This window comes from Eubalaena glacialis, chromosome 16, assembly GCF_028564815.1.
Source record: "Eubalaena glacialis isolate mEubGla1 chromosome 16, mEubGla1.1.hap2.+ XY, whole genome shotgun sequence".
Classification (NCBI taxonomy): Eukaryota; Metazoa; Chordata; class Mammalia; order Artiodactyla; family Balaenidae; genus Eubalaena; species Eubalaena glacialis.
Window position 1 is genome coordinate 36670276 of NC_083731.1, and position 27397 is coordinate 36697672.

The 27397-nt window shown below is 34.7% G+C and overlaps 1 protein-coding gene across 2 annotated transcripts in view; it reads left to right on the top strand.

Annotated features, from left to right (window-relative positions):
- KLHL1 (kelch like family member 1) overlaps nt 1-27397 on the top strand; it is a 411623-nt gene that overhangs the window by 280151 nt on the left and 104075 nt on the right. For both annotated transcript variants that reach the window (XM_061170762.1, XM_061170763.1), the window contains one exon: nt 20608-20794. In XM_061170762.1, coding sequence (XP_061026745.1) covers nt 20608-20794 — 187 coding nt within the window. The remainder of the gene's footprint in view (nt 1-20607; nt 20795-27397) is intronic.

Consider the following 27397-nt stretch of genomic DNA (forward strand, 5'->3'; position numbering starts at 1 on the left):
CAAAATGTGGGTAGATATAAAAAGCATTCATCTATAAGAATTTAGAAACAATAGCATAAGAAGGTAGAGAGATTAAAGCAGGGAAACTTAAACTTCCCTAGAAGATAATCTGGACACTAAAACTTGAAAGCAATTTATTCCATCTTGTCTCATGAGGTGATTTCACTTATTTGGCAAGATACAATAAAAAAATTTAGAGAGTAGTACATAGAATAATATTTAATGGCTTGTATTACTTGAAACCATTCAGAAATAGTTTAGAACTGCTATTAAGAAACATCTTTGGGGGCTTCCCTGGTGGCGCAGTGGTTGAGAATCTGCCTGCCAATGCAGGGGACACGGGTTCGAGCCCTGGTCTGGGAAGATCCCACATGCCGCGGAGCAACTGGGCCCGTGAGCCACAACTACTGAGCCTGCGCGTCTGGAGCCTGTGCTCCGCAACAAGAGAGGCCGTGATAGTGAGAGGCCGGCGCACCGCGATGAAGAGTGGCCCCCGCTTGCCGCAACTAGAGAAAGCCCTCGCACAGAAACGAAGACCCAACACAGCCAAAAATAAATAAATAAATAAATTAATTAATTAATTAAAAAAAAAAAAAAGGAACATCTTTTCTCTCCCCAGTGACAAGAATTTTAGTATTCTCTATGTATTTTTATTAGAATTCTCCATATGGATGAGATTACCCACAAGGTATAAGAAACTTACTAGAATTTATAAACTATGCACCCCCCATGAATATCATAGAAGAAAAGCTAGCTTATACTTTGCTAAATTTCACTACTTCCTTTCAATTAATTCGATTAGTAAGTTTTTTTCAAACAATGTAATTCTGAATGACAATATAATTCTGAAACAATGTAATTATCCAATTAGAATCATATAGGAATTAATATATTTCAAAAATCTGATAAAAATGAATTTGTTTTACATTATATATCTTGTTTTAGATTCTCCCTAAATTTTAAAATTAGCAAAACTTGAACAATAATTTTAAATAATGTTATGTGATTTAAATATATATGAAATATTTTCACATACTTGATAACATGGGGGCTTCCCTGGTGGCGCAGTGGTTGAGAATCTGCCTGCCAATGCAGGGGACACGGGTTCGAGCCCTGGTCTGGGAAGATCCCACATGCCGCGGAGCAACTGGGCCCGTGAGCCACAACTACTGAGCCTGCGCGTCTGGAGCCTGTGCTCCGCAACGGGAGAGGCCGCGACAGTGAGAGGCCCGCGCACCGCGATGAAGAGTGGCCCCCGCTTGCCACAACTAGAGAAAGCCCTCACACAGAAGCGAAGACCCAACACAGCCAAAAATAAATAAATAAATTAAAAAAAAAAAAAAAGCAAGTCAGAAGGGAGCCAAGAGATACAGTTTCAGAAGGTTCAGTCTCACAAGGAACTGAACAGGACAGAATAGTGCAAAATGAATAATGGAGAAGCAAATGATAAATAACCAGCCCTAAGAAGAAAGACTGGAAGCAGATTTACTAGTTAGGAGGTATTACAATACTCAAGGTGATGATGGTGGGAGCTTGTCCTGGGATGATAGTAGTAAATATATTCTGGATATATATATATTTGTATTGTCCAGTGGATTTGACATGTTGAATGGGAGAAAAGAAGATTCAATAAGGATATTAGGGTTATTTGGTTATATGACTTCAAATATAAGGATTGAAGTGTGAATGGATGGATGAATGCATAGATGAGTGAAATAGAAATAGAGAGAGAAAGGTAAGAGAGAAGAGATACAGGGAAGGGGGTGTGTGTTTTTATTAAGAATAGCAACTCACTAAACAAAATGTACTTTGAAAAAATATTATTACTTTGAATTCTACTTGATTTCCTTTCATTCCTCTGGTCTATGAGCTTTCTTATTAAAATATCCTTTACTCGTTTTCACGCTTGGCAATGAGGTATCTATCTTTATCAATTCAGTTTAAGGAAGAATTACTATTGTAAATATTTCTTTACCACATAACATAACTGGTTAATCACATCATCCTGTTTCCTAGAGCAATTTGTTTATGTATCTATTAATAACACTTTACTAATAGTAGAAGAGTTTTAGTTATATTCTTGCAGCTACATCTCTTTTTCTTTGTAATTTATGATGCCTTGCAGTTCAGAAAAGAATTCTATTTATGATTATGTTCCTAAGACAGTGCCTCTAAAACAGTATGAACATGATGAGTGTTTATTGCATCAGTTAATTAATTGTATTCTCCTGGATGTCAGAAATAATCATTTTAACTCATATTTCTACAAAGAAAGAAGTTATTTAATTTTTATAACTGATGTCTTCTTGTTTTTAAGCTTCTATTCCTCCTGATGGCAGAATAATTTATACTTAATAGTTAGAAAAAATAGAAAGTTAGAAAAAAATTATATGGTTCACAGCTATGACTTTCAGGTGACTACTCAATAAATTCGGAGTCCAAAGTCCTTATTAGGGCTGTCTCTTCCCTCTCAGGCGTCTCACCCCAATCTTCCTCCTCCCTTAGATGGTGCCTTTTGAAGGAGGACATTCAAATGTGTTTACAATGATGGAGATGCTTCTCTTCCCCACACTGTCATCTGGGTCCTGATAGATTCTCAACTTTCAAATATACAATACAGGATTAACTACAGTCACCATGCTGTACATTACATCCCCAGGACTTACTTATTTCATAACTGGAAGTTTGTAGCTTTTGACCACCTTCATCCATTTCTCCCACCTCCCCCGCTTGCCTCTGGCAACCACCGACGTGTTATATGGATCTATGTGTTCATTTTTTGTTTGTTTTTTGGGTTTTTTTATATCTCACATATAAGTGAGATCATACAGTATTTCTCTCTTTTCTCTGTCTGATTTATTTCTCTTAACATAATGCTCTCAAGGTCTGTCCATGTTGTCACAAACGGCAGGGTTTTCTTCTTTTGTAAGGCTGAATTAAATATATATACATATATATTCATTTGAGTTAGTGCTTTCACTTCCTTTGGACAAATGCCCAGAAATGGAATTTCTCTGAATCTGGTGAATATCACTTTAAACAACTCTCTTCCAGTATGTATCTATACGTTAAATTGATTAATGTAACTTCTTGCAATGACTTGCCACTGTTATGCAAGTCCAAGAGGGTTATCTGTAAAGAACAGAAGAATAAATAGTTTAATGATTCCTGTTTTGAAAAAGTCAACCAACTGGAAACTGGACTGTTGGATAAAAATCTATCAGTCTTCTCAACACAGCTTAATACACTTCTGCTTAACTGTAAGTGCTAGAAGATACTGTAATGACCATATGCTCCATTCTATTATACATTCTATTGTAAATTATAGGTTACTCCATTCTAATACAAATTCTGTTATAAATTATTTAAGTTAGGAATTGATGTATTACTTTCTACACACCCTAAAATGTCTGGCATTGGGTTTGACACACTTCAATTATTTTAACGCCTTTAGTACTAAGATTAATAAGCTTCTATTTTCCCTTGTCCCTGAAGTTTGTTCAGTCAGGGTATTTGAACAACTCATTTCATACCCAAACTTTAGAAACTCTACAGACAGAGTGTATGCCCAGTGGAATTAGCTTTACTTGGGAGAATTATTTTAATCCCTTATTGACTGACTTGCAAGATGCATCCACCTTGATGTTTTCACAGGAACTTATTTCACTGATCATGATCAAAGGACGTATGTTGGGCTTTGATCAGAGTAAGTCTAAAGAAACCTGGAAATCTGCAAATATGCGGTGATTAAAATTCTCTCTCCGTCTTCTCTTAGTGAAATGAGGAAAGTAAAATACTGACTGGTATCTTATAATTAGTGTGAGAGAAAAGAAGGTTTTTATTTAAAGGTAACTGAGATAGGGCTAAACAAAAATTTAATACCAGGTTCACATTATTATTGAAATTGGGAAAGCCAGTTTTCCAAATAATAAATGAATGCAGTCTCTTCAGTTGCTTAAGGTATTTACCTCTTCTGGATATAGTGTCTGGACACTTGCAGATATATCTCTCTCAAGGAAGGTGTACTTGAGAATGACCCTTATACTTAGTGCATTGCACTTCTTATTCCTGGTTAGTCTGGGAGTGTTGTGTTACCTCTTAACTCAGAGAAATGTCTTATAAGAAAGCTTACAGAAATACAGGATAACACTGGATATCACAATTAATTTTATTCTTTCAGTAGCATTTTACTTATCACAGAATGGTTTGAATTCATATTATGATTTGAGAACCCCATTTGGCTATAATACATTTCACCAAATTCAGAAAATAATAGCTAGTATTGAAATGTAATTAATGTTATATTAGTAAAACTATCCAACTAGTAACAATTAAATATTTAAAGATTATTTTTTCTTTAGGAGGTTGATCTTTTTAGTCCTGGTAACTAGCAGATACATGAGTTTTGCAAGAAAAGGTGATCCACAAATTTCATGTAAATTATTACTTGGGAGATTGTCCACACCAAGGAAGGTTTATAATAGAGACTAGGCACATAGGAGCATGCTAGACATCTTTAGAAAGGAAGGGGGAGTTTAGAAAAAGGAAGCATCAAGACAAATACAAATATCTATTTATGATTTTATTCTAAGAAAAGATAAATATTATTGGTGTATCAAAATATTTATTAAACACTTTGATAATGTTCTCAGATATAATATCTCCAAAAATAAATGCTGGGGCTTATGCATCTCTCCGTCATGAAGGCTACCACACAGATATAGCCCAATACATATTTAACATGTTGAAAGTTATTACTACATACAGCTCAAAGGTTAAGAATGCCTTCAGTTAATCCAGTGCTACAGATTATGCAAATCTCTTTCATAGGTGTCATGGTGTCCTCAAAAAGCACAAATGTACAATTTCCATTCTTCTCAATATGAGTTTGATTCCTCACTGAGATGGCAAAGATGGCTTACCAATTACTGTGATCTGTGTTTCTCAGTCAGAAATGTTTTTGTGGAAAACCTAAAAGAAGCATAAATGCAAACAATGGCTTCCCATGATGAATCTGCACACATTTGAGCACATTCATTTTCAATTATCCACTTGCAAAGTAAGATCGCAAATAACAGAATTTTATAAAGATGTATTCCTACTAATTTCACCTTTAAAATTCAAATAAATACAGTTAATATTTAAGAATGAGATACATATGAAACCATACAAGCAAGATAAAAGCAGTATATTCTTTCTACTGGTGACTACAAATTGTAAACAGTACAGTACTAAATCATGAATTAAGGAAATTAGAGATCAAGTTTAAGTCCTAAGGATATTGATTTATATACGAAAAGACATAAACTTTTTACACAGGGTAAAGCAACTATTCTCACCTAAGAGTCAGATAGTACAAAGATTTAAAATCACATTAAAGATGCAATAAGTAAATTATTCACATGGGGGATAGTAAATAGAATAGCCTTGTCAAAGTAGAAAATTGGTCTGGAGGTACAAAGAGAAATGAGCCTGAACTAGGTGCTTAAAGTTACATTAGGAAATACTTTCAATTGTAATGCAAGACATTAAAACAAGATAGAAAGGCAGTAAATTTTGAATGTATATGTTTTAGGGCAGTATGTGGGAGTAGTATGAATTCTGTATGTAATTGCTTGTACCACATATAAGAATTCAAATTATGAATCTTTCTCAAAAACTCAGAAAAGAGCTAATAAGACTGTCAACCAGAGAAGTGGCTTTTGGAAAGGAAAGGGAATAGTGGAATGGAAGGGTCTTAGGCAATATTATAATAATCAATAATATTTGTTGATGCTTTGGATGTAGAGTTGACTGAGAAGATAAGAAACTGTTAAATAGAATTTTCAATGGATCAGGTATCTCAGGAAGGAAGACAAATTTGAGGAATAATTATTTATTGATACCATATTTTCCAAAATATTTTGAATCAGCTTAAACAGAAATATGTTAAAATAGAAGTACAGGTAAAGAAATACCCTAAACCACCAATAAAAAGTAGAAGGCTTAAGCCAATACAGAAAGGAGAGTGATAATGGGAAAGTTCAGATTTAAATGTGTGAATTTGAATTGTCAGTGGAACATTCAAGTTTAATGCTTCTTAGTTAAGAGTCAAAGTCACCTTACCATAATGTCCAAGATCCCAAATTATTTGTGTAATGGAATTTTGCTATTGACCATGACTGAAAATAAGCAAACCATCAGCTGGGTCTGAGATAAATCATTTAGAAAAAGAGATATTTGGTTGGTTGTTAAGCAAAGATAATTTTGAAAGACCATAAATATTTGTGAAGATGATTAACTTATATAAGTTGGAATGTGATACTGAATAATTTCTGCCTATACATTGTATATTTTCAAATTTCAATACTGAATATATTATTTAAAATAAATTAATGGATATTCTAATCATAGTAAATGATCAATAACTTAAATAGTTATTAAACAATTCCTAGGAGACCCTCTTAGTTGTATTCGAGAAGAAGTGCCAGACATGTTCCCTGATTTCCTATAAGTTTATGACTTAGCATGACTATGAATCTCTTAAGTGACTATACAGATGGCAATTGATTAAAGTCTGATATGACCAATAAAAACAAATTATGCCAACTGTGGCCTGAGCAATAGGTAAGTCCTCCTGGAAGTATTGATAATAGGACTTAAACTGGACTCTGAAGATTGGGTCATATTTTAATTGAAGCCCCAGAGGGAAAGACATTATGAATATCACTTTCTTTAAAGGCATAATCTGTTCAGATGAGAGGAAAGAGATCAGAAGAGCTAAATTATGAAATACAGAATAATGTGCACTAAGGTATTGGGGAAAGTGACTGAATAGTTAAAATGAAGTTATAGAATTTATGGCCTGCTAGTCTGAGGCTGTTGAATAATGTGCAAACAATAAGGAAATAATGCATGGTTTTGAATATTGCTTAGACAAAGTAAATTAATGAAGGTGTTCTAAAAGAGATTGCACGTATCCAGGTAAGAGAGATTGCAGGTAAGAGAGATTGCAGGTATCCAGGATCTATTATAGCACCCGGTACAAAATAAGTGTTAACTAAATATTTGCTAAATGAATGAATGAATGCATGCATGCATGCAAGGTCCAGAGCCTACTTAGGATGCAATGAAATTTGTCAGGTTGGAGGTGATGTTCATTCAGGACACAGGATCACTTATTTCAGTATTAGAAATTCTGAGCTTTCAAACCACCTACAGAACTCCAAACCCAAATTAAATAAATATAAGTTAATCATAAATTATAAATGCATGAAACCCATTTCACTTATCGGTAATAAGAACTGTCATTTGAGTTAATATTATGAGCTCTACTTGTTTTGATTATGTCATTATTCTTCTCTATTTGTACCATCAGCTTAGCCAATTATTTTTCTTCTCAAGGCAATCAAATATTTCTGTATTCAGAGTAAAATTAATGAACCTGCTCCTCACTTCGTAGATGGTTTCTTCCAAATAACTAGAGAAGGAATCTTTCTGCTGTATCATTCAGATGTATCAGATGTAAGCTTTAGCATGTCAGTAATTTGTGTTTCCCTTTTGACATGATAGGGCTGAAAGAGAACATAAAAAGCTCTCTCATGTCTACTTTTCTCACTTATTTAAAAATAAAAATAATATCCTCACACACTTTAGCCAGAATCGTCAGTATGCCAGCAAAAAGAACAAGAAGATATTTCAGTCTCTTAAAATTTCATGATTCTATTCTTTGTCAAAATTCTTTTCAACAGATGTTAATGGGATTTTAGGTGTAAGATGCAGGTCCATCTACTCATATAGATGAGTTTCTTTCAGGCTGCAGACAGGTGTTCTGGCCACGGTTGAGCTACTTTCTGTTGTATAAGCTTAGGCCATTCCAGTTGCAAGCAGATACTGAATTAATAACTGATGGAGGACTACAAAAAATCTGTGAACCAACTAACTTACATGGCAAACTTTGGAGCATAATTGTCCAATTCCCTCTCTATAGTCTTTGAAAATCTATCAGAAAAGGTGGAAATATATAGAAAACCTCCCTAGGCATGAGACAACTTATGTTTTCCCTTGAGAAGTGGGACAGCCCTACCTATGAGTTTATTTATTGTGTTGCCACAAAGTTCTGTCATAACTGAACTCTCTCCTTTGACCAGTACCTCCACTGACTGTTAAATAGGCTCAAGTTTCAAGGTCACCCTCAGTGTGACTACTAAGTCATTGTTTCCCTGTAGAATGTCTTAGAAACTGCTTAATAAAAACACCTGAAAATATTTTATTTGTATCCCCTATTTATAAGACATTGAAGTAGAAAATCACTTTTCCTGGTGTTTACAGTATATGATAATATTCATCTTATTTATTTTTTCAAGCAGAAAACTTGAAAGACTATATATGAAACTGTCACTTCTTTTCTAAGGACTGTCACTTCTAATAGGAAACAATTTTGTTTTATAGATTCAAATTCTGTCAGTCGATTATTTTAGCACAACAGCCAATAGCAAAACAACAGTTTCAAATATTATGAAATAATATGAAGTGTATGAAATTTTGTCACTCTCTTATGTGAGAATATGAGAATGTTTTCATAACTTTGATTGCCCAAGGATATAGTCTTAGAAGACTCAATACATTCTTTGGTCCATAATAAGTTTACACTTATCTTTCTTTAACTGTTTATTCAATATTGCATTCCATTTTCCAATGGACTCTTTAACCAGATAAAAGGTACAGAAAGATGTGTCTGCAATGCTTTGTACAGATTCTGTTAGTTACTGTGCCTTTCAGATTATGTCTTCATTTAGGCAATATTACTCTTACTTAAGGAATACCTTAGAATACAGTTTTTTTTTTTCTTTTCAGCCACTAACATTATATATAATGTAGATATTTTCTGACTCTTACTGCAAAATTAGAGTTGTATGCCCTCTATGTAATAAGAGTAGGCTGTGCAGCACAAATTTGTGCATTTGATTTTGTTTACTTATGATAAGAGAAATGTTACAATGTTACAATTTAAGGTAGTATTTATACATGCAAGTTGCTGCAGAGAATCATGACAGATTCTAGCCAAGAGGGTATTGTCTTTGACACATTAAGGTAAATTATAGAGAAAGGAGACAATTTTTTGAATGTTTTCTTATTTTGAGGTTGGAAAACCAATGCAAAATCTAGATACTTGAATAGTACATTTTATTTTAATGAAGCAATATTTTCAGAATCATAATTTCCAATTTATAGCAAGCAATTGAAATAAATTCATATAAATATTCTTGGAAAATGCAGTTTGAGTAGTGTCTAGGTGTAAGCACACAGGATTAAAGCACATTAAATATATTTTTTAACATCTTTATTGGAGTATAATTGCTTTACAATGGTGTGTTAGTTTCTGCTATATAACAAAGTGAATCAACTATACGTATACTTATATCTCCATATCCCCTCCCTCTTGCGTCTCTCTCCCACCCTCCCTATCCCACCCCTCTAGGTGGTCACAAAGCTCCGAGTTGATTTCCCTGTGCTATGTGGCTGCTTCCCACTACCGATCTATTTTACTTTTGATAGTGTATATATGTTCATGCCACTCTCTCACTTCATCGCAGCTTAACTTTCCCCCTCCCCATATCCTCAAGTCCATTCTCTACATCTGTGTCTTTATTCCTGTTCTGCACATAGGTCCATTTTTTTTCTAGATTCTATATATATGTGTTAGCACATGGTATTTGTTTTTCTCCTTCTGACTTACTTCACTCTGTATGACAGACTCCAGGACCATCCACCTCACTACAAATATGTCAATTTTGTTTCTTTTTATGGTAGTGTAATATTCTATTGTATATATGTGCCACATCTTCTTAATCCATTCATCTGTTGATGGACATTTAGGTTGCTTCCTTGTCCTGGCTATTGTAAATAGAGCTGCCATGAACATTGTGGTACATGACCCTTTGAATTATGGTTTTCTCAGGGTATATGCCCAGTAGTGGGATAGCTGGGTCATATGGTAGTTCTATTTTTAGTATTTTAAGGAACCTCCATATTGTTCTCCATAGTGGCTGTATCAATTTACATTCCCAACAAAGGTGCAAGAGCGTTTCCTTTTCTCCACACTCTCTCCAGCATTTATTGTTTGTAGATTTTTGATGATGGCCATTCTCTGGTGTGAAGTGATACCCCATTGTAGTTTTGATTTGCATTTCTCTAATGATTAGCTGTGTTGAGCATCCTTTCATGTGTTTGCTGGCAATCTGTGAATCTTCTTGGGAAAAATGTCTATTTAGGTCTTCTGCCCATTTTTCGATTGGGTTGTTTGTTTTTTTGATATTGAGCTGCGTGAGCTGCTTGTATATTTTGGAGATTAATCCTTTGTCAGTTGCTTCATTTGCAAATATTTTCTCCCATTCTGAGGGTTGTCTTTTCACCTTGTTTATGGTTTCCTTTGCTGTGCAAAAGCTTTTAAGTTTCATTAGGTCCCATTTTTCATTTTTGTTTTTATTTCCATTTCTCTAGGAGGTGGGTCAGAAAGGATCTTGTTGTGATGTATGTCATAGATGTTCAGCCTATGTTTTCCTCTAAGAGTTTTATAGAGTCTGGTCTTACATTTAGGTCTTTAATCCATTTTGAGTTTATTTTTGTGTATGGCGTTAGGGAGTGGAGTGTTCTAATTTTATTCTTTTACATGTAGCTGTCCAGTTTTCCCAGCACCATTTATTGAAGAGGCTGTCTTTTCTCCACTGTATATTCTTGCCTCCTTAATCAAAGATAAGGTGACTATACGTGCATGGGTTTATCTCTGTGCTTTCTATCCTGTTCCATTGATCTATATTTCTGTTCTTGTACCAGTACCATACTGTCTGGATTACTGTAGCTTTGTAGTATAATCTGAAGTCAGGGAGCCTGATTCCTCCAGCTCCGTTTTTCTTTCCCAAGGCTGCTTTGGCTATTTAGGGTCTTTTGTGTTTCCATAAAAATTGTGAAATATTTTGTTCTGGTTCTGTGAAAAATGTCATCGGTAGTTTGACAGGGATTGAATTGAATCTGTAGATAGTTTTAGGTAGTATAGTCATTTTCAAAATGCTGATTCTTCCAATCCAAGAACATGGTATAGCTCTCTCTCTCTGTTTGTATCATCTTTAATTACTTTCATCAGTGTTTTATAGCTTTCTGCATACAGGTCTTTTGTTTCCTTAGGTAGGTTTATTCCTAGGTATATTATTCTTCTTGTTGCAATGGTAAATGGGAGTGGTTCCTTAATTTCTCTTTCAGATTTTTCATCATTAGTGTATAGGAATGCGAGAGATTTGTGTGCATTAATTTTGTATCCTGCTACTCTACCAAATTCATTGATTAGCTCTAGTAGTTTTCTGGTAGCATCTTTAGCAGTCTCTCTATATAGTATCATGTCATCTACAAACAGTGACAGTTTTACTTCTTCTTTTCTGATTTGGATTCCTTTTATTTCTTTTTCTCCTCTGACTGCTGTGGCTGAAACATCCAAAACTATGCTGAATAATAGTGGTGAGAGTGGGCAACCTTCTCTTGTTCCTGATCTTAGTGAAAATGGTTTCAGTTTTTCACCACTGAGAACAATGTTGGCTGTGCATTTGTCATATATAGCCTTTATTATGTTGAGGTTAGTTCCCTCTATGCCTACTTTCTGGAGGGCTTTTTTCATAAATGGGTGCTGAATTTTGTCAAAAGCTTTTTCTGCATCTGTTGAGATTATCATATAGGTTTTACCCTTCAATTTGTTAATATAGTGTTTCACATTGATTGATTTGAGTATATTGAAGAATCCTTGCATTCCTGGGATAAACCCCACTTGATCATGGTGTATGAGCCTTTTAATGTGCTGTTGGATTCTGTTTGCTAGTATTTTGTTGAGGATATTTCCATCTATGCTCATCTGTGATATTGGCTGGTAGCTTTCTTTTATTGTGACATCTTTGTCTGGTGTTGGTATCAGGGTGATGGTGGCCTTGTAGAATGAATATGGGAGTGTTCCTTCCTCTGCTATATTTTGGAAGAGTTTGAGAAGAATAGGTGTTAACTCTTCTCTAAATGATAGAATTCTCCTGTGAAGCCATCTGGTCCTGCGGTTTTGTTTGTCGGAGGAGTTTTAATCACAGTCTCAGTTTCATTAGTTATGATTGGTTGGTTTATATTTTCTATTTCTTCCTGGTTCAGTCTTGGAAGGTTGTGCTTTTCTAAGAATTTGTCCATTTCTTCCAGGTTGTCCATTTTATTGGCATATAGTTGCTTGTAGTAATCTGTCATGATCCTTTGTATTTCTGCAGTGTCAGTTTTTACTTCTTCTTCATTTCTAATTCTATTGATTTGAGTCTTCACCCTTTTTTTCTTGATGAGTGTGACTAATGGTTTAGCAATTTTGTTTATCTTCTCAAAGAACCAGGTTTTAGTTTTATTGATCTTTGTTATTGTTTCCTTCATTTCTTTTTAATTTATTTCTGATCTGATATTTATGATTTCTTTCCATCTGCTAATTTTGGGGTTTTTTTGTTCTTCTTTCTCTAACTGCTTTAGGTATAAGGTTAGGGTGTTTATTTGAGATTACTCTTATTTCTTGAGGTAGGATTGTATTGCTATAAACCTCCCTCTTAGAATTGTTTTTGCTGCATCCCATAGGTTTTGGGTCGTCGTGTTTTCACTGTCATTTGTTTCTAGGTATTCTTTGATTTCTTCACTGATCTCTTGGCTATTTAATAGTATATTGTTTAGCCTACATATGTTTGTATTTTTTACAGATTTCTCCCTGTTACTGGTATCTTGTCTCATAGCGTTGTGGTCAGAAAAGATACTTGATACAATTTCAATTTTCTTAAATTAACCAAGGCTTATTTTGTGGCCCAAGATATGATGTTTCCTGGATAATGAGCACTAGAGAAGAATGTGTATTCTGTTGTTTTTGGGTGGAATGTCCTATAAATATCAATTAAGTCCATCTTGCTTAATGTATCATTTAAAGCTTGTGTTTCCTTATTTATTTTCATTTTGGATGATCTGTCCATTGATGAAAGTGGGGTGTTAAAGTCCCCTACTATGATTGTGTTACTGTCGATTTCCCCTTTAATGGCTGTTAGCATTTGCCTTATGTATTGAAGTGTTCCTATTTTGGGTGCATAAATATTTACAATTGTTATATCTTCTTCTTGGATTGATCCCTTGATCATTATGTAGTGCCCTTCTTTGTCTTTTGTAATAAACTTTATTTTAAAGTCTATTTTGTCTGATAGGAGAATTACTACCCCAGCTTTCTTTTGATTTCCATTTGCATGGAATATCTTTTTCCACACTCTCACTTTCAGTCTGTATGTGTCCCTAGGTCTGAAGTGGGTCTCTTGTAGATAGCATATATACGGGTATTGTTTTTGTATCCATTCAGACAGTCTATGTCTTTTGGTTGGAGCATTTAATCCATTTACATTTAAGGTAATTATCGATATATATGTTCCTATTACCATTTTCTTAATTGTTTTGGGTTTATTATTGTAGGTCTTTTTCTTTTCGTGTGTTTCCTGCCTAGAGAAGTTCCTTTAACATTTGTTGTAATTCTTGTTTGGTGGTGCTGAATTCTCTTAGCTTTTGCTTGTCTGTAAAGGTTTTAATTTCTCCATTGAATCTGAATGAGATCCTTGCTGTGTAGAGTAATCTTGGTTTTAGATTTTGCCCTTTCATCACTTTAAATATGTCCTGCCACTCTCTTCTGGCTTGCAAAGTTTCTGTTGAAAGATCAGCTGCTAACCTTATGGGGGTTTCTTTGTATGTTATTTGTTGTGTTTCCCTTGATGATTTTAATATTTTTTCTTTGTATCTAATTTTTGATAGTTTGATTAATATGTGTCTTGGCGTGTTTCTCCTTGGATTTATCCTGTATGGGACTCTCTGCACTTCCAGTACTTGATTAACTATTTCCTTTCCCATATTAGGGAAGTTTTCAACTACAAGCTCTTCAAATATTTTCTCAGTCCCTTTCTCTTTCTCTTCTTCTTCTGTGACCCCTATAATTCTAATGTTTGTGCATTTTATGTTGTCGCAGAGGTCTCTGAAACTGTCCTTATTTCTTTTCATTCTTTTTTCTTTATTCTGCTCTTCAGTAGTTATTTCCACTATTTTATGTTCCAGGTCTCTTATCCGTTCTTCTGCCTCCGTTATTCTGCTATTGATTCTTTCTAGAGAATTTTTAATTTCATTTATTGTGTTGTTCATAATTGTTTGTTTATTCTTTAGTTCTTCTAGGTCCTTGTTAAAATTGTATTTGTCCATTCTATTTCCAAGATTTTGGATAATCTTTACTATCGTTACTCTGAATTCTTTTTCATTTAGACTGCTTATTTCCTTTTCATTTTTTTGGTCTGGTGGATTTTTACCTTGCTCCTTCATCTGCTGTGTATTTTTCTGTCTTCTCATTTTGCTTAACGTACTGGGTTTGTGGTCTCCTTTTCACAGGCTGCAGGTTCCCAGTTCCCATTGTTTTTGGTGTCTGCACCCAGCAGGTAAATTTGGTTCAGTGGGTTGTGTAGCTTCCTGGTATAGGGGACTGGTGCCTGTATTCTGGAGGATGAGGCTAGATCTTGTCTTTCTGGTGGGTAGGATCGCCTCTGCTGGGTATTTTGGCATGTCTGTGACCTTATTATGATTTTAGCCAGCCTCTCTGCTAACGGGTGGGGCTGTGTTCCTGTGTTGCTATTTGTTTGGCATAGGGTGTCCAGCACTGGATCTTGCTGGTCGTTGAGTGGAGCTGGGTCTTAGCATTGAGACAGAGATCTCTGGGAGAGCTCTTGCCAACTGATATTACATGGGGCTGGTACATCTCTGGTAGACAAATGTCCTGAACTCGGCTTTCCCAACTCAGGGGCTCAGGCCTGACACCCAGCTGGAGCACCAAGGCTCTGTCAGCCACATGGCTCAAAAGAAAAGGGAGAAAAAAAAAGAAAGAACAAAATAAATAAATATATAATAAAATAAATAAAGTTATTAAAATAAAAAATAAAAAAGTGATAAGAAAAGAGTAAAAAAAAAAGAACAGAGCAACCAAACTGATAAACCAATCCACCAGTGATAACAAGTGCTAAAAACTATACTGAAAAAAAAAAAAAAAAATGGACAGACAGAACCCTAGGACAAATGATAAAAGCAACCTATACAGACAAATCAAAACAAAGAAGCATACACATACACACTCATGAAAAGAGAAAAAGGAAATATATATATATATACACATATATAAAAAAAAAAGAGGAGAGCAACCAAATCAATATACAAATCTACCAATGATAATAAGCTCTAAATACTAAACTAAGATAAATATAAAACCGGAAACAAATTAGATGTCAAAAGCAAATCCCAAGTTGCTCCCGAAGTTCACCACCTCAATTTTAGGATGATTCGTTGTCTATTCAGGTATTCCACAGATTCAGGGTACATCAAGTTGATTGTGGAGATTTAATCCACTGCTCCTGAGGCTGTTGGGAGAAAGTTCCCTTTCTCTTCTTTGTTTGCACAGCTCCTGGAGTTCAGCTTTGGATTTGGCTCATTTCTGCATGTGGGTTGTCCTCTGGCATCTGTTCTTTGCCCAGACAGGAGGGGAGTTAAAGGAGCAGCTGATTAGGGGGCTCTGGCTCACTCAGGCTGGGATGTGGCAGCGGTATGGAATGCGGGGTGAGCCTGTGCAGCAGAGGCTGGCGTGATGTTGCACCAGCCTGAGGTGTGCCATGTGTCCTCCTGGGGATGTTGTCCATGCATCACAGGACACTGGCAGTGGTGGGCTGCACAGGCTCCTGGGTGCGGAGGTGTGGATGGTGACCTGTACTTGCACACAGGCTTCTTGGTGGCTGCAACAGCAGCCTTAGCATTTCATGCCCGTCTCTGGTGTCCATGCTGATAGCCGCGGCTTGTGCCCATCTCTGGAGCTCGTTGAGGCAGTGCTCTGAATCTCCTCTCCTCGTGCACCCTGAAACAATGGTCTCTTGCCTCTTAGGCAGTTCCAGACTTTTTCCCGGACTCCTTCCCGGCTAGCTGTGGCCCACTAGCCCCCTTCAGGCTGTGTTCACGCAGCCAACCCTAGTTCTCTCCCTCGATCTGACCTCCAAATCCTGAACCTCAGCTCCCAGCCCCCACCCACCCCGGTGGGTGAGCAGACAAACCTCTCAGGATGGTGAGTTCTGGTTGGCACTGATCCTCTGTGTGGGAATCTCTCCACTTTGTCTTCTGCACCCATGTTGCTGCACTCTCCTCCATCGGTCCAAAGCACCGCCCCCTGCCCACACCCCATCTCCACCAGTGAAGGGGCTTTCTGGTGTGTGGAAACTTTTCCTCCTTCACAGCTCCCTCCCAGAGGTGCAGGTCCCATCCCTATTCTTTTGTCTCTGTTTTTTCTTTTTTCTTTTGCCCTACCCAGGTACGTGAGGAGTTTCTTGTCTTTTGGGAAGTCTGAGGTCTTCTGCCAGCGTTTAGTAGGTGTTCTGTAGGAGTTGTTCCACATATAGATGCATTTTTAATATATTTGCGGTGAGGAATTTGATCTCCACATCTTACTCCTCTGCCATCTTGAAGGTCCTCCACATTAAATATTTTTATGTTGCTAATATGTGGTTCAACTCCTCAAACCATTAACAATCAAATTATTTGTATTTTAATAACAAATGTAACGGTCATTTGAAAGATATATTGTTTAAATAATTGTATTTCTTTTTATTTTTTCCTAATTAAAGTGAAGCTAGTGATAAAACCAGTAAACTTTAAGAAGAATGTACAAAAATAAAGTAATAATGTTTAATATAAACAATTTCAAAGAACATCTTTATTCTAATTAAAAATTTATAACATTTCTGGCAACTGGGACTAACAAAGTTACTATTGAGTATTCTAGCTATTAAGGGATAAATTATTCTAGTTTTTTATGTTAGTCACTTCTGAATATCATACACAAGATTTGCATATATGTTTATTGACCCAGCTCTCTTCTGCGGCTATAGGTTTACCCTACAACTTGATGGTCATTATTTACTCACAAAGATAAACTACCAATGTTATAGGGAGATAGATCATATTTGCAAAGTGACTGTCTAGCTGACATGGATCCTCGGATGGACCAGCTTCCTAGAATTTTACACAGTGTTAATCATTAATACACCCTATGCTGTCCTTCATATTAAGTCTAAGGATATTCTTATTTCTGACATATTTTCTACATGACAAAATATTCTGAAACATTATTTTGCACATAATGAGATCTTTTCTTGAGGTTTAATGACAATTAACTCATAGGGACATAGTCAATTTTTACCCCAAGTGTAAGAACATAACTAACAGTGAAGATATTGACAAACTTCCAAGGGCATTTTTCTTGTAAACTAAGTTGTACTATGATTATCTTTGACTGGAAAAGGTATTGGTATATAATATCTTAAGAATAAAATCTGATTTATAGACAATTACTGTACAAATTCTTGTACATAAACATGAGTATGTTTCAAAGTAGTATATAATTATTGAAACATATTGATATTTTTTCTAAGTGGGATAAGCAGAGGAACTGTTACAGTAGTTTAAGTTTCTTCAAAAATTTAAGAATGTAAAAAACAAAACTAACTTCCATTGTATAGGGAGGAGCAAAATTTGTGTTAATCTTGGATCATTGAAGAAAATCTAAAGATAGTTCAAGTTTAAAGGACAGCTTAACCATCTTATTATTATGAACTTGTGCTTGAACTTGGGATGGAATAATCCTAAAAAGTGTTAGGAGAGATGAAATACAGACACAAGTCATATAGTACTCATAAGCAAGAAATAGTTACAAGTAATAGTTTGAATACACACAGTAATAAGTACAGAGATTATGAAGAATTCAATTTTTTTCAAAATAAAGAACTTTGTCAAATGATTGGGTACACTAAAGTTAAGAAATTTTACAAAATGATTTGTTAATAAAATGGAAAATATCATTTAAGTACAGAATATCTTCGCCATTTTACAGAAATAAAGTACAAGTTTTAATTTTATATTGTATATCTTCCAGATTTTTTTTTTTTTTTTTTTTAGCTTGCTACGAGCTGATTTTTATTGGGAGAAACAAGAAAAACAGGGGCACTGTCTTCAGAAGGCTCGAGTTAAATAAACCATGTGTTTCCTGAGTAAGGCGTTCTCACATTTAGAAATTGTTCATCAGATTAGACAGTTGACATTTGGGGATGGAGGAACTGAGATACTAAACAGGGAGAAGTCGGTGGGTGTGATTCCTGCCAGAGCAAACTTGGCAGCCTTGTGATGGGATGAACGGGGCCCACGGGAGGAGTGCAGGCCCACCTTACTCATGAGCCCCAGGAAGTGTGGTTTGGATAGTTGGAGAGAGAATGAAGCAGAGATGCTTTAAACTCATTCAAAACCAACTTCACTGTCTTTCTAATGGCTGATCCTTCTGCTGATCCCTCTATGTAAAAGTTCGTGATCTGTTGGCTTCTCCTCTGTTTCTTAACCATTTATAATACGTGCAGACATATGAGGCCCCGGTGGGCATTGAAGAGACCTGGAGAGGAGGTGTTTGCCCATAAATGGAGATTTTGAAACTTAAGACAAGCCTTACTCAAGACCAAGTGGATAGCCACACATGCAGTGAGGTCTAGGGAGTCTGAGATCTAAGTTCTAGCTCTAAGGAGTTCTTTTTTTTTTCTTTTTTTGAATTTGCATCTTTTTTTAATTTTTATTTTAAATTGGAGTATAACTGATTAGCAATGTTGTGTTAGTTTCAGGTACACAGCAAAGTGATTCAGTTATAAATATATATGTATATATTCTTTTTCAAGTTCTAGAACGTACTTTAAAATAAATAATATGTAATATTTTTTTATGCATACATCTATCAACATTGAGAAATTCATTTCCTTTTAGAAATTATTACTTGAAAGTATTTTAAACCTAGGCATTCAGAGTTGACTCTCCTCTGATACTTTATTTTTACAGGATTCCTTACATTTTCTTTATAATTGTATATTATCCATAAAAATTTTGAAATAGTCCTTATATACATTGTATGAGTGTTTAGAAATATATAAATATTTAGCTATTCAAATAGATGATAAAATCAATGTTTTTAGCTTCAGCTTTATCATCAATGTATATATCATCTTATTGAATTTTAAAAACTATAATAGTTCCCTTAAGCAAACAAATGAGTTTGTTCCTGGCTTCTCATGGTTTGAGTCCTTGCCAGGAAAGAAGAGGAGTCTTTCTTCTTTTTGGTGGGCTCTACTATTGTCTCAGAGTATGAGAGCTCCCCCTCTGAGCCCCCAACTCTATTTCATTAAGGTTTCTATTCATTAATATCTTACAGGTAAAATAGTAGTCCCTTAAAAAAGAAAGAAATGGGTAGGAAGGCAACTAAAGTTTTAATATATAAGAAGAGAAGCATAAGCAAGACCTTAATTAAACATCTTCCCTTCTATATTCCAAAGCGTCTGATAATTCTAATACATTACACTCCTTATTCAGCCTCAGAGCCATTCTGTTTTCTTTCCCACCTCTTATATATATGAGTATCTTATGTGTTTTTAAATTCTTTCTGCCACCTCCACCAGTAATTTATGTATTACAATGGTTAAATAACTTTATATAATTAAGATTCAAATTGTAGTGTTAAAATCAATTAATTATATATGTCATTTATTATATCATTTATTAATTTATTCACTCAATAAATGTGTGTACCAATGTGGTACAGTGTCTTATCAATGTAAAAGAAAAGGTCAGTGAGTCAATGTTAAATTTTCTACTTATTAATTTTCTAAATCCATATGACAGATTTAACTCACTTGAAGTAAAACAGGATTCATGAACAAAAAAAGAGAATGTGATACTGAAAGAGTCAAGGAAAAAGAAAATCTAAATACGGACAGAGAAAGAGGAAAATTAAAGATACTTTGGTTATGTTCAAAGAAATGTACAGAAAATAATCTGTAGAGGTGATAACCTTCTGTAGTAAAAGAGAGACGTAATAGAACTTAAAACTCTGGTCTCACTCTATTATTTCCTCAGCTGGAGTTTTGGTAAAATTTTTTTTAGTTTCACTGCTGGAAGCTATTACTTTGCCTGATGTACAGCTTTTCAACTGCTTACATAATTAAAAAGATGTTACGAGCATAAATTTTTATTTTTATTCAGTTTTTTTTAGTTTGAAAGGGATTTAAACTATACTTGGAACATCTTAAGGTAAATATGTGAATGTTTATGGTAGGCTTGTTAGGAATTAATTTGTTGAAGTTTATTTTTTAATTTACTCCACCAGACATGTTTATGGCCAAATAGGCAACTATACTTGACTTGTGAACAGCTTTCTTAAAAAGGAAAGGGAATTGAAAAAGTGATCTTTACAAGAACCTTTATACTCTGTGTGGCAAAATGATAATAAATAATATGGAATCAAAAATAATATCCATTCTGTTTCTCTTGGAAGCCATGCATTTTACTCATATTTATTTGTCAGTGTAATTAATTCTTATTATATTTTGCATCCCTCTCAGTATAGGGGTAATATCATAGGTACTAATCTGCTTTTCATTTGATGCCTTATGCTCATCTCTATAAAAATCATTATTAACAGTGATTGTGCATTATTCACAGATATTGGCTGACCTAGAAAACCATACATTATTTAAGAATGATCTGGAATGTCAAAAGCTGATTCTGGAAGCAATGAAATACCATCTATTGCCAGAAAGAAGAACTTTAATGCAAAGTCCAAGAACTAAACCTAGAAAATCTACAGTTGGAACTCTGTATGCAGTGGGAGGAATGGATAACAACAAAGGTATTTAGTTCTAGATCTTTAGTAATACACACACTGTATCATACCATGACGTGATTTTACTGTTGTAATCTGTGTAATACCAACAAACTTCACAGAATCACAGCTTTATTCATTAAGATTTAAGGTTTAGGGAAAAATTAAGACACCTCTCAGTGTTCCTTTTTTTCGATCTGTAGTTGCTGCTTCTGCTTTTTACTCATCTTTAAATCTTTTATCTCATGCATTATGTACAAGACTTCATATGAAATGAAAAAAAAAGATTAAAAGTACTTGGAAAACACAGGCCAAATAATTTGTTGGATATATTGAAAAATGTATTTCTACTCTAAGTAAAGGAAATGTAATCTGCCAGCCACATGCTTGCTGAGAGTAATATTATGAAGAAGCAAGTCTCTGCTTTTGAGGAGTTTAGAATCTCATACAGAAGCCAGACAAAGAAGCAGACAATTATAAATGGGTGTACTGACTATTGCAGGTATCATTTACAAATTTAAATTTTTTTTTTTACCAATTTTGCTCTTACAAGGAAGTGAATGATTTGTTTAAAACCAAATACATACATTCGAAGGTTTTGTTCTTACTTTTCTGTCGTTAGTGGGAAAATCTCCATGAATGTTTGTTCTCTTCAGCCTTTTTTATGTCTTAATTTTCCTGAACAAGTACACAAGACAAATAATGTAAGTGTCCTATGTTTGTGTCTAATAGGTGGCATAATTATCCATAATACATTTAATATACACGTAAAAAATACAGTTGGCAACCATACAGTGTGACCACATAGTCAAGCTCTATTAAAGGAACTCTGTTGTTAAAGAATCAGGAGGAAGCAACAGAACTTACCTCAACTACTGTGAAGTGAGATCCCAAAATAGGAGGCAAAGGGAAACAATTCAGGTAATCAGTAGAGAACAACACACATTTCCCATTTTTTATTTGTCAAGAAGATATCTGTGGCTGGGGCTTCCCTGGTGGCGCAGTGGTTGAGAGTCTGCCTGCTGATGCAGGGGACGCGGGTTCGGGCCCTGGTCTGGGAAGATCCCACATGCTGCGGAGCGGCTGGGCCCGTGAGCCACAATTGCTGAGCCTGCGCGTCTGGAGCCTGTGCTCCGCAGTGGGAGGGGCCGCGATAGTGAGAGGCCTGCGCACCGTGATGAAGAGTGGCCCCCGCTTGCCGCAGCTAGAGAAAGGCCTCGCACAGAAACGAGGACCCAACACAGACAAAAATAAATAAATAAATAAATAAATAAAAGATATCTGTGGCTATAAAATGATTTTCACTAGTTTAATTTTTTGCAGTTTTACTCCTATTTGCTGGGCTATTGATTTCTAGTGATTATCCCATTAAATGAGCATTAGAATATTAACATATATATTCAAGAGCTTAACTATTAGTTAAAAAGGGTGAATGACTTGGCACTTTAAGAACTAAGGAAATGGCATCAATCTCCCTCCCTCCCTCCCTGTCTCTCTCCACTTCCAGCTCCTTCTTTAATGTTATTATTTAAGAGACCATGTCAAAAATTTCCCCCTCAAAAGATATAGTGCTTTAACACCCTCTTTTATAAAGTGGTGAAACAAAATATCTTAGATACAAATCTCTCTCAAAAATAGCCAGAAATTATATTGAAATGTCCCCAAAAATGTTTTTCCAGCTTAGAAAACAAATCTATTAACCTGTATCCATGTTGTCCTTATAAGAGTAATAAATACTAAATAACATGCGGCACATGATATAATTTGCCATCTCTTGGAGCAGAAGCATGCAAACTTTATTGTAACATTTTAATAAGTTCATTTTACCTGTAAAAGTAAATATCAATAAAAGGACAGTGATTTTATACATGCTTATCAAATTTTAAGGTCAAATGAATGACATTTGCTTTTCAAGAACACTGCATTCTACAGAACAAATGCCTGTATAAGATCAATTCCATTTGTAAATATGCACATATCATTTAAAAAATAAAGAACATTGATGAAATCAGGCCAGCCAGTGACTAGAACTGAACAATAAGCAATAAATTAACATTAGTATAAAAATCACTATGCTATGAAGAGCCAAAAGACATGACTAATTTAAATTTTTAAATTTAATGACTTTAAATACAATTGCCATAGCATAAAAGAACATGAGTATAGGGGGGTCTATTGAGTTAAGCTCTTTGCCAGCATTTGAATTTCTCTAATCTTACACAGCAGTCTTTTGAGACTGAAGAAATTCTTAAGAAATTGAACTTTCTTAGGGATTCTGAATCTTTCATTTTATAATTGAACACTACTAATTATTTAGCTATTATTCCACTTATCCAGTAGTCCAGAAGATTAAAAGAGTGTGACAAAACAAGGGGTTTAAAAAGATATTCCTGATTAAATCAGCAATAAAATAGAAAAAAAAAATGAAGGAAATTTTAGGAATTCTTACCATATCCTCAGCCCTCTAGGAATTGGACATTAAATATATCCCATAACTTAGATAAAAATCTGATATTACCAAACCTCAGAGAACCTACTTTTCCTGCTGCAAGAGAAACTTTACCAGTTTCAAGAGATTTAAAGAACAACTAGGACATTTTCAAGTTAATCCCTTGTATTTGCATTGTGCTTTTACTGCTTAAAAGGTGTTTTCTACACCTTATTAACTTGTGCTATCTCTAAATAGGCATTAAGATTTTATCTTAAAATTGTGTTTTCTTTTCTTGAAAGGTAATGAGGAAAATTAAAATGTAAAAAGAGGCAGGGAAATCAAAAGAAAAAAATATAGCAAAACATTGGAATTTGCATGACTAATTTGAAAAATAATGCAATACAATATAATACAATATGTTATAATACAATACAATGATATGCAATATTTAGTGTGTTTTTTTGGAATTATTTACATATTTATATTGTGCCTCATAAGGCTATATAAACATTTTATTGAATTCCTCTTCAGCTCCACAGTTACTGGGATTCAGATGATATTTTATGGGATTGATAAACTATGAGTACAACCCTTGCAGATTTTCTGTAAATATTAAGAAAATTCAGAGCATTTTTCTCTCCTTTCCCCTCTTTTCTTCTTATATCCACACATACATGCATCCTATAATGATGCACTTTTTGCACATCTATTCTGTGCCGGCTCTGTGTTAAGAACTTGTGAACATTATGAATATTACCCCTACCTCACAGAGCTTCCAAGTTACTCTAAGAAAGCAAATAGTAAACAAAATATTTGTGAATAAAATGAGTGTTACAAGAATGGACTTGCGAGTGCAATCAGTATAATGCTTGGGAGCCAACCTAGTCTAGTCTAGAAAAGTAGAGAAATACAGAGAAAGTGTTTGTTGTTGTTGTTGTTTTTAGCTGAAATCTAAAGAATTATTAGGAATTAGTTTAGCACATTACTGGAGCAGCAGAGTAGGTGTGGTGGTAAATTCCAGACTAGAGATACATCAAATGTGAGGATTTACAGCTAAAGAAGTGTGACATCTTCAAAAATGGAGAGAAATCCTTTATGGCTGAAATATAGCCAGTGGAGAAATGAAAGCCACATGGTAGTAGAGGAAAGACACAGCAGATTTCAGGGAAAGGCTAAGCATGATAGATTCCGAATTGAAATCTAGACATCATAGAAAGCAGGTGATGTTCCGAGTGAAGAAAGTAGTCTTTGCAATCAGAGAGATGCCTGTTCAAATCCAGGAATGTCACTTAAAATCTCTAGTCTAATTTACCCTTTCTCAATACTATATTGTGTTTCTGTAACAATTACAGTGATTAACTGTAAAGAGGCTAAACTAATACACAGCATTCCAACATGTTTGTTCAGTGCCAAAGAGACCATCAGAGAACTCAGCCGCAATCTGGACTGACTTTCCTTATCACATTATGGACTAAGGCCAAGCCATCTAGGAACTTTCGAGGCATGGACTATAGTGGTTCTATGACATAATAGTGATGTGACATAGGGAAGAAGATAGGACAACAAGATATTCATATCAGTGGCATTTATATGAATAGCATTATGTAGAAATTAAATGCCTTTTATACCAATACAAACAACATTCAAGGGTTGGGAATCACATGAATTATATGAGAGAAAAGAATCAAGTCATAAACGAAGTTAGCAGTATCTCTTGGAAAGTATGATTTAATTCGCTGCCATACTGGAAAATACTGAAAAATAAGTCTTTAACGATGTAGTAATTTATAGCATATTTAAGGCCAATTAAAATGATTAATATATTTATTCATGTTTGTTCTACTATGAATGAAAAATGAGGGGACATATAAAATTAAATATGGAAAAAAGTCAATAAATTTTTAAAAACTATTTTTATTAGGAGAACACATTTTTTAAATGCTTTCAACTGAAATCAAATGCAGATTTAAAACAATGCAGTAAATTGTATCAATAAATATGCCCTTGTTTTGGTAAGAATTTTATTACAAATCACATAGGAATCATCATAAATCCTTTAGAAGGTTGAGTTAAAAGTAAAACACTAATTGCTTATTCTCAAGTGCTTGAAATGTCTCATACTAATGTATGATTCATGTAAGCTATGAAATAAAATTTGGTGCTATTGGTTACTGGAAAATATTTGTATCAAAAAGTCTCTATTGGATTTATTTTCTGATGTTGGTTAATTATTAGAAAATTCCACGCAAATAAAAATAATTTGGTTTTGTACTCATAGAAATTGTATTTTTTGAAAATTCATTTTCTTTCATTCTAATTATGAACATATATTGAAAATCTGGTAAATATACAGTAGTATAGATAAGAAAAGGAAAACCAACTATGAGCTTATAACTTAAATATAATCATTGTTACCATTGTTAACAGAGTGGCATATTTTCTTTTCCAAATTTCTCTGTAAATGTGTGTGTGTGTGTGTGTGTGTGTTTGTGTGTGTGTGTGTGTGTATACATGTTTGGTTTTTTTTAATAAATTTATTTATTTATTTATTTATTTTTGGCTGTATTGGGTCTTCGTTTCTGTGCGAGGGCTTTCTCCAGTTGCGGCAAGCGGGGACCACTCTTCATCGCGGTGCGCAGGCCTCTCACTGTCGTGGCCTCTCCCGTTGCGGAGCACAGGCTCCAGACACGCAGGCTCAGTAGTTGTGGCTCACGGGCCTAGTTGCTCCGCGGCATGTGGGATCTTCCCAGACCAGGGCTCGAACCCGTGTCCCCTGCATTGGCAGGCAGATTCTCAGCCACTGCGCCACCAGGGAACCTCTATACATGTTTTTATACAGACATAACTCTATATCTACATTTATACAGAGATTACCTATTTACAATTGTCTTCATCTCTCTCACTCTGGTATCTAAATATAGGTATATTTAGATTTATTAACATACCTAAGAGTTATTATTTTGTTGCTTTAATTTATTAATGATATTATATGTGTAAATTTATATTTCATTAAATTTTTTAAGTACATCATTTCAAGTACCTTACTAATTCTTATTCACGTGAAAAATGCCACGGTTTACTTGAGCTTAATCCTATTATCAAACACTTTGGTGGAATAATCCATTTTATTTTCTATAAATAACACCATCATTAGTATCTGCATACATTAAGAGTGTTTCCTAAGCTTTGAGTGTTTATGCAGATAACTGGCTGAAAAATTACTGGGTGGGAAGGTAAAGTTTTTGCGACATATGAGCTGACTTCTTTCTTGAAAGTTTTTAAGAATTTATAGTAGCACCAAATTATGGAAATAGTGCCATTTTTAGGGTCTTGTCAACAAATTTTCTATCTAAAAAACCTTTTTATTATTAAAAATTTTTGCATAATAGTAGAAAAAATAGTATAATGAACCCCATGTCCTTGTCATTACATTATATTTCTCCTTTTAGTAATGAAATTGAATGTTTTTGTATTTTCAATTTTTTATGTATTTAATCATCAAATATACTGCTGAAGAGTGACATATTAGTTCCCTATTTTTCCAATTGTTACATATTTTATTTCAGTTTCTTGAACTAATTGCCTACAGTATTTAGCATAAAGTTCAATAGAAATAGCTTATGAGGTGCTTTTCTCATTTTGTCTATTTTATGAGGCATAATTTAAATATTTTACAAGTTTGCTGTAAACATCTAGTAGGTAGCATAGCAAACCTGGCAATTTTGGAGAGAATGATGAACACTGTGTATGAGAATATAGAGAGGCTATGGACAACCTTAAGTTCTCTCAGAGATAACTTTCCTTTTGACAGACACTTAAGTAAGAGCAAAACACCTTCTTCCAAACAAGCATTAGATAATTTGAGGCTAAGATGTACTATCTGTGAGGGTCGCCCTACTCCTGGTTTGCTTTCAGTATGTATATCAAGGCCATTGGTCTTTATTGGGCCCTGAATGCCATTTTATTTTCACCTCAGAAGAACCAGTTCTATCTAATTTTTAGCATCTTAGCTTCCATTTTCTGCCTGGATTTCTGTCTCTCCTTGTATATGTCTTACAAATTAGCAAGTGCCCAGAAGACAAGCAATGATGCCTTGTCATTCTGTTTTCTGAGTCTAAAATCCTGACTACCTTGGTTGCCCTGAACTACAGATAGTGTCTCCCCAGCCGCATAAGGCTACCAGCGAGCCTGGGCCAACA